Genomic DNA, 17,606 nt, shown 5'->3' on the forward strand with positions numbered 1-17,606 from the left:
GATAGGTTGAGCGAACTAGGGACTTTCTCTTTTGGAGAGGAGGAGGATGAGAGGTGACTTGATAAAGGTAAACAAGATGATAGGAGGCATAGATAGAGTGGACAGCCAGCGACTTTTCCCCAGGCTAATGCGAGAGGGTATTAGCTTAAGGTGATTGGAGGAAAGTTTCATCATCATCATCATCAGCGATCACTCTTAGTTAAGAATGGTGCTTGATCTGGTCATTTGTGGGTCTTGAGATGACTGAAGAGGCCAATCCATGATCCACAAGTCCTATTGCAGTGTTGGCAGGTGTAGGCCATTGAAATAGTGGTGGATGTAGTCGGCTGGGCCTTTCCCAGTCTGTCTTTACAGTGAAGCTGCTTTGTCTCAGCGGCAGGGTGGAGGTATTCTTCGAGCTGTGCAGTCCCCTCATAGACAGTCCTTCTCCAGCTTTCCCTGTCCTATGATCATTTCTCCCACCCATTCAAGTTGATATGGCACTTCCTAAGGTGGGTCTTGATATTGTCTGCTGATTTCCCCTGCAAGAAAAAAGGTGTACCCACCCTTCTCCTCCTTCAATTGCCCCTCCTCAGCTAATCGCGTTTCAGAGGGCGGCAACGTCAGTTTGAAAACTTCTCAGCTCTCTTCAGGTGATAGCAGCACGTCTTTCAGGACGATGGCTGGACTTGCTCTCCATAGGTGTCTGCACATCTCAGACTCCAAAATTCTTATGCTTTTGTTTCAGACCGCAGTTTGGTGATCCCACTAGGCATGGTAACCCAGTCAGGAGTAAGGAGGCAGTCTTTTCTTTGGGCAGCGTTTCTAGCCCCTTCCCCATGTCGAGTGAGCAGAGCGGGTCCTGAATAGGGCTGCCCAGTCATGGGGGCAGCTGCTAAAAAGCTCAATCTGCCTTGGTTCAAGAGCAAGGCACTGTATCTAACACCCACCACCTGCGTGCCAGGTTGTGGCTGGGAGATCCCAGCCTTCACTGCCCTGCTCCTGTCACCACTGGGCTTTGTCCAAGTTGGTCAACTGGACTATCAAACCAGGAGAACGCCTGTGTGTCAGGTCTTTTAACATGGGGAGACTGATGCACAAGAAGCTACCACACGATCCTTGACAGAGAAGGGGCCAAAAACCAATGGCATGGAGACCAAGATGATTGGGGCCTTCTTCTGTTGCAGCCTTCCTCCGCCTTCACAGCCATTGTGGTGGTCCTCATAGTCCTGAGATTCCGGAGACTAATTTACCACCATCTGCCGCCTGCTCCACCATCGAGATCTTGGTTGGACTGCACTTTGTCTGGATCCTCTCCTTGACCTTACCGCCATGGGTGACCCTACCAGGAGCAAAGCTCCGGACTATATTGCTCTTAGGTTGTCCCCACCATGACAAAGTGGCAGTACCGCAGAGAGGCAGAGGAAAGTATGGGGGGGGGGTGCGGACAGATGTCAGAAATAGATTATTTTACACAGAGAGTGGTGGGTGTGTGCAGCGTGCTACCAGGGGTGGTGGTATAGGCAGATACGTTAGGGACATTTATGAGACTCTTGGACAAATGGAGGACTATGTAGGAGGGAAGGATTAGATTGATCTTAGAGAAGGTTAAAAGGTCGGAACAACAGAGCCTGTACTGTGCTGGACTGTTGTACATTCTATGTTCCAGACAAGACACCACAGGACCAGTGCACAGTGGTCTTAACAAGGAGCAACTTTGGACTCAGCTCTCAATGTCCCAGGGTACCCAGCTGCAACAGTGAATCAGAATGGTGTACTTCAACTGTCTCCCACATTCCACTTGGTGGAAGACGCAGACATTGCAGTGCGTAAGGCCACGAATCCAATTATGCGGGTACCTTTGTTGGGCACGCGGTAAGGGGTGGTTTGTTCTTGACTGACAAGTCAGCTGAGGATCCCTGCCATGGTTAATACATGGCTCAAGGCCAGCAGGACACTAAGATGAAAGGGTGATCAGGATGTGCAGCAAATCATGTCCTTGGCAGTGATCCAGGAAAATAAATTATTGAACAACACATTTTTGCTGCAGGAATATTGATTCAAAATATTGCTGGACAGAAAGGGATGGTAAGGAAGGCATATGGCATTCATGTCTTAATTAATTGAGACATTAAATTCAAGTACGGGACTCTAAGTATAAGCGTGCAACATAGAACATGCAACGTGAATCATTCTGGCATCTTCCCCCTTCCATTCCAGGCCAGAAGAGAGGTCTCGATCCGAAACGTTGACTGTTTATTCATTTCCATGGATCTGCTGAGTTCCTCCAGCATTTTGTGTGTGTTGCTTTGTGAAATTATGTTGCAGCTTTATCAAACTCTGCTCTTGGAGTATTGTCTTCAGTTCCAGCCGGCTCAGTAGAAAAAGGACGTGGAGTCTTTGGAGAGGGTGCAGAAGAGGTTTACCAGGATGCTGCCTGATTAGAGGGCATGATGAGAGATTGGACAAACTTGGGTTGTTTTCTATGGAGCTGCAGAGGCTAAAGGGAATTTAGAAAATTATGAGAGACATAGATAGAATAGACAGTAAGTATCTTTTCCTCAGGGTCAAAGGGCATTAATTTAAGGTGAGAGGGAGATGAGTTCAAAAGAGATGAGCAGGGCAAGTCTTTTTTTTTACACAAAGTGGAGGGTGCTTGCAACGCACTGGTGAAGGCAGATAAAGGTAGGCTTATGATGGGGCAACCAGAACTGCATGTAATACTCCAGATATGATCTAACCAGAGTTTTATAAAGCTGCAACATAACTTCCCAGCTCCTGAACTCAATCTCTTGACTTGTTAAAGGCCAGTCTGCTACATGTCTTCTTAACCATCCCATCACCCTGTGCAGCCACTTTCAGGGAGCTCTGGACTTGGACCCCAATATCCCTCTGCATATCAACACTGTTTAGTGTCTTGCCATTAACATTTGGTCTCCCAAAGTGCAACACTTCACATTTGGCCTGGTTAAACTCCATCTGCCATTTCTCTGCCCAAATCTGCAATTGATGTATATCACGCTGTATCCTTTGTCCTTTACCAGGCTTCTACATTATCCACATCAAATTTTCATGTCATCTGCAAACTTACTAACCCACCCATCTTGGTTTTTATCCGTGTGTATGTGTGTGTGTCTTGTCTGTCTATATATATCTCTCCCTGTGGAGCACTACCAGCCACGGTCAGAATAATTCTCACTGAACACTACACTCTCATTTTGCTTGGACTTTGAAGAGACTGGGGTCTCAAACCAGTCTCAGACCGCCCCATCTACCCGCAAGAGGAATCACGGCCTCGTTCTCGTACATCACAAATTAAAAAATGACTTGGTCTCATTAATTATAAGAAAGCAAAGTGTGGTTGGCGTGCTGTTACCAGAGTTTCTGTATTTGCTGTCACTGTGTAGGCGAGTTGTGTGTCGTTTACGCATTGAACACTTCACCTGTGCTGCAGAGGTTAAAATCTTCCATCAGCCCCTGAGGCAGCCATCATTTCCCATCAGCCCTCAGATATAACCCGTGGAAGCAAGTGGCCCTTTATTTTGGCTCAAATCAGTGCGTTTAAAATGTTTCTTGAACTTCTGCTCACTGGGCTATTCCTCAAACTAATGAGAAACCTGCTCTGTAACTGCTTGTCTGTATCAACAATAATGAGGCGGAGACACTTGAGAGCTTCAAGTTGCTAAGGTATAAACAACACCAGCAGTTTGCCCTGGTGCAGCCACAAAGACACCATGGCCAAGGTAGCTCCGCAGCACCTCTACTTCATCCATAAGCCAAAGAAATTCACCATATCCTCAGTGCTTCCTACCAATTTTTATAGATGCACCACAGCTTAGTACAGCTATTGTTCTTCTCAACTCCGCAAGCAATTGCAGAGATGTGGACGCAGTTCGGCACATCATGGAAACCAGCCTCCCTCCCATGGACCCTCTCTATCTTTCCCCTTCCTCTGGAAAGCAGCTAACAGAACATCAGTTCATCACCCAGTCTGTCATGGACGTGTCCTTCCCCACCAGCGGCAGTACCCACAGGAGGTGCCACTAAGTCATGGTTAAAGATCCTTGCCATCCGGGACATCTTCCCACTGCCACCATCAGGCAAGTGGGTACAGAAGCCTCAAATTCCACACCAGGTTCAAGGACAGCAACCATTCAGGTTTTGAACCGACCAGCACAACCCTAATCACTGTGGTTTAACAACATTATGCCCACCTCGCACTGAAATGGTCTCTGAGTCCCGATGAAGAACCTTGGCACGAAACGCCGACTGTTTATTCCCCTCCATAGTTGCTGCCTGACCTGCTGAGTTGCTCCAGCATTTTGAGTTTGTTGCTGTGGATTTCCAGCATCAGCCAAATCTCTTGATTTTTCGACTTAGTATTTTATTGTTCTAATCGTACTTTTTTTGTAAAAATTGTCTTTAATTTATGATTTTGTTTTTCGTGTGAATGCTGCTTGTATGATGCTGCTGAAAGTAAGTTTCTTGTTGCACCTGTGCACACTGCTACCTGTGAGTCTGTCCAAAAAAAGGCTTGACCTTTTAACTCAGTTTCATTTTCACACAGCATTTGATACAGACAAAATCAACAGTTTTGAATAAATATACTTTTTAATTGCTGAAATGGTGTTCTTGATTACAATGTGGTATGGTCACTGAATGTAACACAACCCCTCAGAACAGTCAGATAAACAAAGAGTAGATCATCTCGCATGGCTGAGAATGAAAAATCCAAGGAGGCATTTCAAACAGAAGACAAACTGGATTTTGTCACCAGTGCCACAGCAGCTATACAGACCTGTAAGAGTACTGTCAGTTACTTCAGGGGAGGCAAAGACTCAAACAGCTGAACTTCCAACTTTCAAACCTGCATCTTATCACCTTCTAACTTGTCCTCTTTCCCATTCCCACCCTCCCCACCTTTTTATTCTGTTTTTTCCCTTCCTTTCCAGTCCTGAAAGATCTTGGCCCAAAACATCGACTGTTTATTCATCTCCATAGATGCTGCCTGACCTGCTGAGTTCCTCCAGCAATTTGAGTGTGTTGCTTCAGCCATGATCACCAACAAGAGTTTACACATGCACACATCAGAGCATGCAGGCAGTCCCTGTACTAACTAATCGGGCCTTGTCACTCCAGGTTCTCCACTTCAACTCTATGACTTTGTTAAAGCCACAAGTCTTTAAAATGAAGAGTAATTTATTTTTCATACCCTTAGTCTGGTCTGGTACTCTTGGAAAACCATTCCTTCAATGGGAGCCCACCAGCCGTCATGCTCTCTTCTCGCTGCTGCCATCAGGAAGAACGTACGGGAGCCTCAGGACTCACACCACCAGGTTCAGAAACAGTTATTACCCCTCAATCATCAGGCTCCTGAACCAAAGGGACATCTTCACTCACCCCATCATTGAAATGTTCCCACCAGTGGGCTGACTTTCAATGACTCTTCATTTCATGTTCTCGATATTTATTGCTTATTTATTTATTATTATTGTTTCTCTCTTCTTTTATTTACACAGTTTGTTGTCTTTTGCTCACAGGTTGTCTGCCCTGTCGGTGTGGTCTTTCACTGACTCGATTACGGTTACAGGAGTTATTAGGAATGCCCACAAGAAAATGAATTTCAGATGCTACATGGTGACATATATGTACTTTAATAATAGATTTACCTTGAACTTTTGTTTTACGAAACATTCCCATTAACTCCTCCTCTCAATGGACTTCTCTGGGATCCCAACAAGTTTCCAAATGGCACTAGACAGGAGCATGAGCAACTAAACTAATTTGGTGCCACTCGAAAGGATGGGTGCCCAAAAGCTAGGTCAGAGAGGTAGGTCTTTTGAGGCCTAGGGAAGTGGATGAGGAGGGAGAGGGGTGGTCAGGAGGGAAGGCCAGAGCTAGGGATCCAGATGGCTGAAGCTACAGCCAGCTATGGACCAATTAAATCCCAATAGGTGAGCAGATGGCACTGAAGTTAGCATTGTGGACAGTGAGGAAGGTTGCTTAAGGATACAGTGAATCAAAGACAACAGGCATAGAGTCATACAGCACAGAAACAGGCCCTTTGGCCCAATTTTCTGACCATGATGTCAATCTGAACTAGGGGAGAGGACGGCAAAATGAAAGAAGTCGAATATTAGATATGATTACTTGTAGGACCTGTACAGTGAAACTGGCACAGCATCATAGAGTGATGATGAACAGAGGAACTTTGGGGTGCCCAGTCCCTTGGAAGTCACAACACAGGTCAACAGGGTGGTGAAGATGGAAGATGTCACGTTTGCCTTAATAGGTCAAGTTACATAAGGTACATCCCTCAAAGTCTAACCCTACGTCCCTGTTGTGGGAGGTGGAAATGGGCAAGGCTGGCCACCAGGGCTCCGGTGAAGCTGTCTAGGCCAATCTCCTGTACAGTGGAAGCAATAGATTGCAGAAATGTTGATGAACTCCAACCATACCATCGACTGCAGAGGACAATGGACATGCGAGGTCATCAATAGCCTATGCTCCACAGAGCAGTGAAGGGCCAAGTACCGAAGATAGAGAATATTAAGGTTAAGGAGGTTATGTGTCAACTTTACAATATGTTGTTTAGGCTGCACTTGAAGCATTGTGTGCAGATCCAGTCATTGCACGAGAGGAAGGATGTAGATGTGGTCGTGCTGTTTAAACAGCAGAGAAGATTCACCAGGATGTTGCCTGGATTGGAGGCCTTAGTTATGGGGGAAGAGATTGGATAGGGCCATGCTCGTCTCCCCCTGACGAGAGGAGGTTGAAGAGTGATCTGATAGTGGTATATAAAGTTATTAGAGGCTTAGCTAGGGTATGGTAAACATGTCAGAAAACAAGAGGGTCTAGATTTAAGGCAAGAGAAAGGAGATTTAAAAGAGTTTTGAGGGGAATGTCTTGTTTTTATATGCAGAGAGAGGTGACATCTGGAACTCGCTGCCAGAGGAGGTGGTGGGATCAGATGCAACTCTTCAGGTTTGGAGGAACGTCGAGAACGCTAAAGGAGATGTCAGAGACAGAGAGGCTGAGACCACGGAGATATCTGAAATAAATACAAGTAGTTTAAAATGGAGGTGTTGCCAGTGAGGACCAGGGAGCAGTGGAGAATGGGATGTGATGCAGGTGGGGTCAGAGGTCGGCAGAGATTTGGATGACCTTGGGTTTATAGAGAATAGAATGAGGAAATGTGCAGAACCCTCAATTCTGAGTGAACAAGTGTGGATGAGGGTTTCAGTGCATGCGAACTGAAGTGAGTCATTGAGACAATGATGTCTCATTGTAAGTTACTCAATGGATATGACTCTGTGTTCTTGCTCATTCGCACTGTGCTTGGTGAACCATTGGTCTAGATTATCTCAGACCGGACGGAATCCCGGGGAATTTCCAGCATCCTTTCCCTTACAAGTCACCGCCACATCCTTGCCTCTCCCTGCATCCCAACCTGAGACTTCCTCTGTGCTCTGTACAATACCTCCCTTGGCAAGTTTGAGGAAGACTGTGAGAAGGAAGAGGAGTGGATCCTAGCTTTAGTTTCTGGGGCTGTGAGAGGTTTCTTTGTTTCCTGGAGTTTTACTGGAGTTCTATTTATGAAAGGTGGCACGCAATTACTGCAGATCCCTACACTAAATTCTCCTGGAAGCCATGGTAAGTTCCAATCAGCAGGCTTCACACTCTGTACTCTCTTCGGTTTCCTGATTAATACGAGGCTTTAGTGAGGACAGGTTTCTACTACACTTGAGGAGATGAAATGAACAGTGCAACGTGTAAAGGGTGTCCTCAGGAGAACGACTGATCATCGAGGTTCAAAGCTGGGGACTGTTTCTCCATGGTAGCGTCTCAGTTAGAAAAATGCTTTACAGCACTGGTTATAGGATTGGGGTTCAATTCCTACCAATGTCTGTAAGGAGTTTATGCATTCTCCCCGTTACCTCTTGCATTCCAAAGAAGTTCTTCACTCGGAGAGTGGTGGATGCAGGTTTGATTGCAACAGAGGGGGGGGGGGGGTGGTACAGAGGGCTTTGCTTCAGGTGCAGGTCAATAGGACTTGGCAGAATAACAGTTCAGCATGGAGAAGATGGGCTGAAAGGCCTGTTTCTGTGCTGTGGTGCTCTACGGCTCTATGAGATACAGGTTAGGGTGAGTGAACTGTGGGCGTGCTATGTTGGCGCCAGTAGTGAAGTGACACTTGTAGGCAACCCAGCACCATCCTCGCTGATTTGATGCAAACACGCAGCAAGCGTAGGTTTTGATATACAGCTACATGTGACTAATAAAGCTATTCTTTAATCATTCATTCCACTGAGCACAGCTCATTCACACTAGACTTTCGTGACCCTGAATCGGTCCACCTTGGATTGCTCCTGCCCCTCTCAGCAATCGGTCACCCCTCAGTGAAATCTGCAGTCTACCTTAAGCAATAGCATTGAAATTTATCAATTAATAGTTTCAGCGTGCACACCCCCTCTCTCTCTCACACACACACAGTTAGAGTGGGCATCATCATGGCTGAACACACCCAAAATACTGGAGGAACTCAGCAGGTCTATGCAGAGGATAAAACAATCAATGTTTCGGGCCGAGACCCTTCATCAAGACTGGAAAGCAAGGGCAGGAATCCAGAAGGAGTGGGGGGGGGGGGGCGGGGAAAGAGAAGGAAGCTTCTTCCCCGTTCCTTTCTAGTCCTGATGAAGGGTCTCGGCCCGAAACAGTGACCGTTTATTCCCCTCCACAGAAGTTGCCTGACCTGCTGAGTTTTGTACGAGTTGATCTGGATTTCCAGCATCTGCAGAATATCTTGTGTTTATGATCATGGCTCACACTTCTCATATGAATCGTCAGGGACAGCTCAGTTCCATCAAGGTTTAGACCAGCCTTCTGACCGCTCCCCCTCCACCTCTCACAGACTGTGACTCTGACCTGGTTTTGCCAGGAGCAGAATTACCCGTCACCATCGCATCAACTAGCTCATTAAAGGTTGCTAGGCCTAGATCATCTACAACTAATCTTTTGAGCACTGTGTCCCTCTCTCTGAGAAGATGTACATCTTCTGGAGGGAGAAAGGTATAGTCAGGAGACTTAAAGATTATGACACTTAAAAGTTACAAAATACTTCATTGGAGTGGTAGGACAGAGAAATAGAAAAATAGAAGATCCTGACATCGTGAGGTTGAAGGAGGAATATCTAGCTAGATAATTTGGTTCAAGGCTTTAACCTTATTTTGTGGTCAATGCAAATCAGGTCTAATTAAGTACAAGGTGCAAGACTAACTCCTCACATCATAACCTGCCTTCAAGAATCACTCACTGGCAGAGAACTTTCTATGAAGCAACTCGAGTTTCATCTAACACTAGTGTTTCACTAGATCAATCTCAAGTCCTCTTGTTCCCTCTCCACATTCTGGACATCTCAAATATACACTCAGTGGCCACTTCATTAGGTACACCTGTACACCGGCTCATTAATACAAACATCTCAGCAGCCAATCGTGTGGCAGCAATTCAAAGCATAAATGCTGCCATGGTCAGGAGGTTCAGTTGTTGCTCAAACTAAACATCAGAGTGGGGAAGAAATGTGATCTAAGTGACTTTGACTGTGGAATGATTTTTGGTGCCAGATGGGGTGGTATGAGTATCTCAGAAACTGCTGATCTCCTGGGAATTTCATGCACAGCAGTCTCCTGAGTTTACAGAAAACGGTGCGGAAAAACAAAGAACACCCAGTGAGCAGCAACTCCGTGGGCAAGAAAGCCTTGTTAATGAGAGAGGTCAGAAGAGAATGGGCAGACCGGCAAAAGCTGACAGGAAGGTGACAGTAAGGCAAATAATAACTAGTTACAACCGTGGTGTGCAGAACAGTATCTCCAAATGCACAAAACAGCAAACCTTGAAGTGGATGGGCTACAGCAGCAGAAGACCATGAACGTACACTAGGTGACTTTATTAGGTGCAGGAGGCACCTAATAAAGTGGCCACTGAGTTCATTTCACCAGTCCTGATTTCTAGTATTTGGTTTCAGTTGTTGCCTGGCAGATTCCAGTTCTTTAACAGAAGGGATGTGAGTTACTCTCTGACACAGCTTTCTCTCTTTGCAAGGTCTACACTTGGCCAGAAGCTTATGAAACTCTGGAGTAGCTGAAATCTCTAAAGGTGAGGTACCATGTTACAAAAAACTGTCTCTGGTTTGTAAAAACAAAAGCAGCAAACTCCCAAATCTGTATTCTTAAACGAATGGAGATGACTATCGATTTCAGATGCTGGGTTATAAGGTAATATACAGATATAAATGGACAGTTTTTAATTAAAGCTAATTTTAGTATATCTGTCATACTGAATATTGTGTGCACAGTTCAGTGAACTTCGCTTAAAAATAAATACATCTTTGACTCAAGGCAAGTTGCAAGATTAATTCTGTGGTCAATGTATATCAGTCTGCTGCGTACCGATTTGGAGGTCTGACCAAGCGCTAGATACAAGGCTCACTCCTCACATAAATGTTTCACCAGAAGTGAACCTGGAAAGGAAAGTGTTAATGTATGAGGAGTGTTTGATCACTCTGGAGTTGTACTTGTTGGAGTTCAGATGAATGAGGGGGATCTCACTGAAACCTATCAAATATTGGAAAGCCTAAACCAAGAGGATGTGGAAAAGATGTTCTCTATAGTGACAGCATCTAGGACCAGCCGGCATGTTATCAATAGAAGGATGTTCCTTTAGACGAGAGATCAGGGGGAACTCTTTAGCAAGAAGGTGGTGAATCTGTGAAATTCTTTGTCATGGAAGCCAAGTCATTGGATGTATTTAAAGTGGAGGTTGATAGGTTCTTGATTAGTAGGGACGTCAGAGGTCATGTGGAGAAGGCAAGAGAATGGTGTTAAGAGGGATAATAAATTAGCCATGATGGACTCGATGGCCGGAATGACCTGAATCTGCTCCCATGTCTTATGGACTTGTTCACAGTCAGCACTCCATGGTAAAGAGCACTGCCTTAGCAAGTGGATGGAATTTAACTGATTATGTTGGAACATTGTTGTTACTGTTATAGCAGTTTTAGGCATTATTTCTATTCTATAATGGATTTATTGAGAATGCCCACAAGACAACGAATCCCAGGGTTGTATATAGTGAGATAATAAATTACTTTGAACTTGAACTTGGAACAACCTTCTGGAAAGGAACTGTGATCCCTTCCCATGGGGATATGGTGCCTTCTGCCGTTCACAAGGTCTTTTGGAGAACACCTCACTAACTGGGGCCTTGAGGTACCGGACTGGCAAAACCACAAGAACATCATGGACTGAGATACTGACAAATGTGTACGAGGCTTTAATATCTCCAGAATCAGAGGTGGTAATGACTATTGTCTTAGCATCCAGAACAGGATGCCAAATAAAGTCAGAGAAAAGTACAGCACAGAAACAGGCCCTTTAGCCCATCTAGTCTGTGATGAACCATTTAAACTACGGAGTAATTAAAAACAAATCTATTAATATTTATATTGTGCAATTTTATTTTAATGAGTCAGTGCTTCTGAAAAAGAGTGGCAGAAGTTAGGGCCTTGCTGCCCAGCTCTAGCATGGGAGACAGGGTGGCACCTGGGTTAGGCTCCAGTAACCTGAGTTCAGTACTGGCCTATGTGGGTTTCCCCTGGCTGCCCCGGTTTCCTCCCAAATCCCAAAGACGTGTAAGTTGACAGGTTAATCGGAAACTGTAAATGAGCCCTTAATTACCATCAAGGGAGCTGGTGGGCCAGTGCGAGGGAGAACAAATTTCAGACATACAGGGCAATAAGGAGAGGAGAAATGGGACATGGGATGGCTTCCATGGGAGACAGCATGAGCCCAATGAGCCCAAAGGCCTCCTTCTGTGTTATCATGAGGTAGGATGTTTCTAATTCTTTACTAGGATGCTTCCAGGGTTGGCATGTTTGATGAGGATAGGTTCTTTCACCTACCAGCTTCCCAGCTCTTTACTTCACCACCACCCCCTTCCCGGTTTCACCTATCACCTACCACCTTGTACTTCTTCCTCCCCTCCACCCCCCCCAACCTTCTTGATCCTTTTTTCCTGTCCTGATGAAGGGTCTCGGCCCAAAACATCGGCTGTTTATTCTTTTCCATGTTATGCTTCCTGGCCTCCTGGGTTCCTCCAGCATTTTGTTTGTGTTGACAGGTTGAGCGAGCTAGGACTTTTCTCTCTGGAGTGGAGGAGGATGAGAGGCGACTTGACAGGGGGCTGGAAAGGCACGATCGAGTGGACGGCCAGAGACCTTCTCCCAGGGCAGGAATGACTCCTACCAGGGTGAAAAATTTTAAGGTGATTGGAGGGAAGTATCGGGGGATGTCAGAGGGAGGGTTTTGTCACACAGAGAGCAGTGGGTGTGTGGAACAGCCTGCCGGAGTGGTGGTAGAGGCAGATACATTAGGTAGACACATGGATGATAGGAAAATGGAGGGCTATGTGGGAGGGAAGGATTAGATTGACCTTAGAGTAGGTTAAGAGTTCAACACAACATTGTGGGCCGAAGGGACTGTACTGTGCTGTAATGTTCTATGTTCTAACCACACATTTCAACAAATGTGTGGATGTTTTTTTTTTATAAATGCTGCCCTGCCCTTTGAGCAGTTACAAGAATAAGGTGTGGTCACAATGCAGAAATAAGACTACAGAGATGAAACTCATCCAGACTTTTCACTCACAGCAATACTCAAACCACTGGAGGAACTCAGCAGGCCGAGCAGCATCTGCAGGGGTAGAGTGCGGGTCGAAGTTTCAGATCAAGCCCCTGCTCTGTGACGCAGATGCTGCCCGACCCACCAAGTTCCTCCAGCAGTTTGTATCTTGCTCCATATTCCAGCCTCTGTGGACTTGTTCCTGCTGACAACACACAGGTAACCATCAATTTAAAAAAAAAATTGAGATACAGTGCAGAACAGGCCCTTCCGGCCCTTTGAGCCACACCGCACAGCAATGCCTGGATTTAACCCTACAGGAACAATTTACAATGACCAATTAACCTACCGTCTTTGGACTGCGGGAGGAAACCAGAGCACCCAAAGAAAACCCACACAGTCACGGGGAGAACGTACAAACTCCTGACAGGCAGCGGCGGGAATTGAACCTGTGTAAAGCATTGTGCTAACCACTACACTACTGTGCTGCCTGCAGTCTACAGAACATGACACTCAAGGACCTGGGTTACATTATATATTTTTGTTCTGTGTATGACCGTATGTTTACTGCTTTCTTAATATGTGCTGTATGTGCTTTGTGCTGTGTATGACTTTCGGTACTGTGTTTTGTACCTTGGCCCCGGTGTAACACTGTTTTATTTGGCTGTATTCATGGGAATTCATCTATGGTTGAATGACAATTAAACGAACTTGAACTCTGTATGTCTCCAATACAACAGAAAACCACTACCCAAAATACTCTGCCAATACAAGTTCCTTTGCTCTTTAAAAAAAAACCATAAAGTCTGCAAAAAGAAACTACTTAGTTTGCTATCTCAAAAATACACATCACTAGCAAATAACTTCCCATAGTTATTTTTACTTCAGTTTATTCACTAAGACTTTAACTGGTATTCCACCTCAAAGATTAAATCTGCTAAAACTACAAAGTATTTTAAAAAAATCAGGAACTAAGGGCCATAACCCCACCAAAATTAGAATCTTGCTTTTAAGTTGTATTCTCGCTTTTTTGTTTGCCTTCCCAGCAGACTCCCTGGACACTTTCTGCAGGACCAGTTCTCTTCCAAAGAACAAGATGCAAAAGACACACGCCCATCGAAACATACAGTGACACTAAGGAGTCAACAGAAGGTTCCATTACTGGCACTGGTTCCTTAAGGTTTGCTATAACCAGCAGAGGTTCCCACTCACAACCTCACAATTCTCCCAATGGCGCGTGTCTCAGATGGCCTCTGGCAACCAAGTCCAGCTCCTGGCCTTCACGTGCGGCTTAGCTACAGAGTCCAGCAGAGATGTTTCTACTGACAGAAGACGGGGCAAAGGTGCATTAATGGTGCCTTAAAACCAGTCGCTCGTCAGCTGTGGTTGGCAGCTCATCTAGAAGAAAGAAAACTCTGGATCTCAAACCTCTGCTGCCTTGTGGATATATACACTCACGGGGGAAGGGTCTGGGAGTAAAACCCGTGGAAAAATTCCAGAGCTGGAGTCTCTAAGGCAGTCCTACATTGAGTTCAACGCTGACTGGCAACTCCTGCGACACCACTGGTGCCAAACTGTATCAGTCTCTGCCATTCCTTCGGATTCATCAGCTGCGTGGAGAGGGGGAGCCTGCTAATGTGGGCACCAGCTTGCTCTTCATATTGTACTCCCCTGGCTTGTGTATCGCGTCGACCCCAATCAATGGACGGCCTCAGTGGCTACATTGAAAACATTGCAGGCTATGGCAGTTACAGTAAGCCTCGATGGACTTTTATCTCAATGCATAGCAGTGCACAATGCAGCTTAATCTGCGAGTCTGAGAGTCCACTGGGGAAGTTGGAAGGCCCAAAGTCCGCGAGCCCTCGGGGGGCGGCCTGTCCTGCGGTTGGAGACCTGTCTATGTGTGGAAGGGAGGGAGGGAGCGAGGGAGGAAAGGGGGATTGTTTCACTGTTGCTGTGTTGCTGTTTCTCCTTGCGTTGTTTTGCTGAACACCTTGGCTGGTGCTGGAATGTGTGGTGACATTTGCAGGCTGCCCCCAGCACCTCCTTAGGCTGTGTTGGTTATTAATGCAAACGGCACATTTCACTGTATGTTTCGATAAATAAATGAATCTGAATCTAGTCCAATCCTATAGTGTAACATTTTTGTAAGTGCATATCAAGTGGAGAGAACTAGATGGTTGCTGGGAGGTGTGAGGAACAGAAAAATGTCTACTGGCTGCTAATAGGAGTGATGACAATCTTGGATTGGGACCATAATCCCAAAGAAACTTAAGGGCCGCTTCTCTACTTGTGCTATTTAGGAAGTCGACAGTAGTGTAGTCAAGCATAAAACAGCTAACAGAGTCCAACGGCCAAAAGCGGAATTTGCCGGTGGCCAACTATTTTAATTCCTACCCCATTCTCATTTCAACATGTTGGTCCATAGTGTCCTCTTCTGCCACATAAGGCCACCCTCAGGGTGGAGGAGCAACACTTCATATTCCGCCTGGGTAGCATCCAACCTCATGGCATGAATATTGATTTCTCCATCCAGTATTTTTCTCCTTCCCTTACTCCATTCCTCAACATTGGCCTCCTAACCCTCCTATCGCCTCCACCCGGTGCCTCTCCTCCTTCCCCTTTCTCCCATGGTCCTCCCGCCTCTCCTAGCAGAATCCCTCTTCTCCAGCCCTTTATCTTCCCCACTCACCTGGCTTCACCCATCATCCTCTAGCTATCCTCCTTCCCCTCTTCCCAGTCCTGATGAAGGGTCTCGGCCCGAAACGTTGACTGTTTATCCCCCTCCATAGATGCTGCCTGACCCGTTGAGTTCATCCAGTGTTTTGTGGTGTTAATCTGGATTTCCGGCAGAATCTCTCGTGTTTATAACGTAGTCACGGTTTCAACTCCACCATGGATGGTCCCATGACCAACTACGAAAGGAGGAGGGTGGGATATGAGGCTGGCAAACCCACCCTGCAGAAGCCCAGAGCTACAGAAACACCAACAGAAGCTCCAAAGATCTCATCCCTGGGAGAGGAAAGATCTTCAAAGACGGGCTACGCCAGCGGACAGTTTGAAAGATTGGCCCAGGACAGAGGTGAGCTGCTGTCAGTGACCTATGCCCCGGTAGGGGTGATTGGGTGAGAAGAATAGTCACAGCTCAGTCAGACCATTGCACGCAACTGGACACATCTGGATCATCGGACGTTTTCTTTTTTTTTTGCTGAAGTTCATACAGCCAATCTGAATCTGAGGGGGAAAATACTGTAACTGCGTTCAATTCAGGGGCATTTACATGAGTTTTGTGTAATTGAATAAACTTCCAGAGAAAAATCAATGTACATCTCTGATGAAAGTTTCCAGCATTCTTAGAAAGGTTCAATTTTAGTGAAGACTTCAAACTTCTAAAACCACAAAACGCAAATCCCATGCATCTGATAGGCTGGCACAACATTGTGGGCCGAGAGGCCTGTCATGTGCTGTAAATTTCTATGTTCTATGTTCTTTAAACTAAGTGAATAAAGATTTGAGAACAGTTGCTGCTTGAATACTGAAAGGCTGGGAAAAAGTGGATATAGAGAGGCTGTTTCCAATAGTGTTGGACCTAGAGTCTAGAGCAGCTGAATAGAGAGGCGTCCATTTAAAACAGAGATGTACTTTAGCCAGAGGGTGGTGAATCTGTGGATTTCATTGCCACAGACAGCTGTGGAGGCCAGGTCATTGGGTGTATTTAAAGCAGAAGTTGATAGGCTCTTAATTAGTCAGGGCATCAAAGGTTACAGGGAGAAGGCAGAAGAATGGGGCTGAGAAGAAAAATAAATCAGCCATGATGGAATGGTGGAACAGACTCGATGGGCTGAATAGCCAGTTCTGTTCCTATTATGTCTTAAGTTGCAGAAATCAATAGACACAAAGGAAATTTCTCTCAACTATTACACCGAATGACAAATATTCGGTTCAAAGAGCACACTAGTCTTTTTCACAGGATTCACCAGTCGACCGCCAACTCCCAAGCCCAATCTCTGGTCTTTTACATCTCATTAAAAACCACCCCCCTCATGTCCTCACCCCCACTGTGTCTCACAGCAGAATGTTCACCTCCGCTCGAGAGAGAGGTAAAGAGAGTATTCAAAAATAAAATTCAAAAAGCCCACTGATTAAAAATTCCTCAACTTCATGCGACATTTAAAAAGAATTCTCTAAAAATAACAGTGTGGCGCCCATCCCACCCTGTCCCACTTCTCTGTGTGTTGCTGTGTCTCAATGTCCAGCTGCAGTGGACGCAGTTAACCCCTTCTTTCTCCTTTTTATCAGCAGTGGGTTGCACGACTCTTCTATTTTTTTGATTTTAATTTGTTCGTAGTCAACTCTCATGGTGGCCAAGGCACTGGTCATTTCCTCCTGTGGGTAGAGCAGGCGGCATTAGAATCTACAAGACGAAAATGGTGCAAACCCCCCACCCTGCATGTTATTCCCCCCCCCAACCAGCCCGTCACCTTCCCCCATCCTGCCTGTTGTCCCCACTCCCCTGCTCATCACCCCACCCACCCTACACATGGACTTTGTCCCAGTTCCATCAGGATGGAGGCTACCTAGCAACCACACCAAGACCACCAGACCTCAAAACTGTTACTTGCCCCAGGCAGTAAGGCTGATCAATACCTCCACCCACCAACCCTCCTGTCCACAACCCCCAACCGCCACTACTTTACCATTTCCTGTCAGTCACCTTATATACAGACACTCCTGTAGCTCGAGTCACTTTGGGACACACGTCCAATAAACCTACCAGCCATCTTATTTATTTATAAGTATCATTTACACTATGTTCTTTTATCTTATTGTGCTTATTTTGTGCTGCATCAGATCCAGAGTAACAATTATTTTGTTCTCTTTTACACTAGTGTAGTGGAAATGACATTAAACAATCTTGAAACTGGAACCAATCCCCCTTCTTGGCTAGGG

General features: G+C 45.8%; 1 protein-coding gene across 1 annotated transcript in view; it reads right to left on the reverse strand.

The window, feature by feature from the left end:
* Positions 1-4,600: 4,600 nt before the first annotated feature.
* Positions 4,601-17,606, reverse strand: part of LOC134355386 (MAP kinase-activated protein kinase 2) — a 234,005-nt gene continuing 220,999 nt past the window's right edge. The window contains exon 10 of the mRNA XM_063065184.1: positions 4,601-17,042. Within this exon, the coding sequence (XP_062921254.1) occupies positions 16,902-17,042 (141 nt within the window). The 3' untranslated portion in view covers positions 4,601-16,901. The remainder of the gene's footprint in view (positions 17,043-17,606) is intronic.

The sequence above is a fragment of the Mobula hypostoma genome, chromosome 13, assembly GCF_963921235.1.
Source record: "Mobula hypostoma chromosome 13, sMobHyp1.1, whole genome shotgun sequence".
In the NCBI taxonomy this organism is placed as follows: domain Eukaryota; kingdom Metazoa; phylum Chordata; class Chondrichthyes; order Myliobatiformes; family Myliobatidae; genus Mobula; species Mobula hypostoma.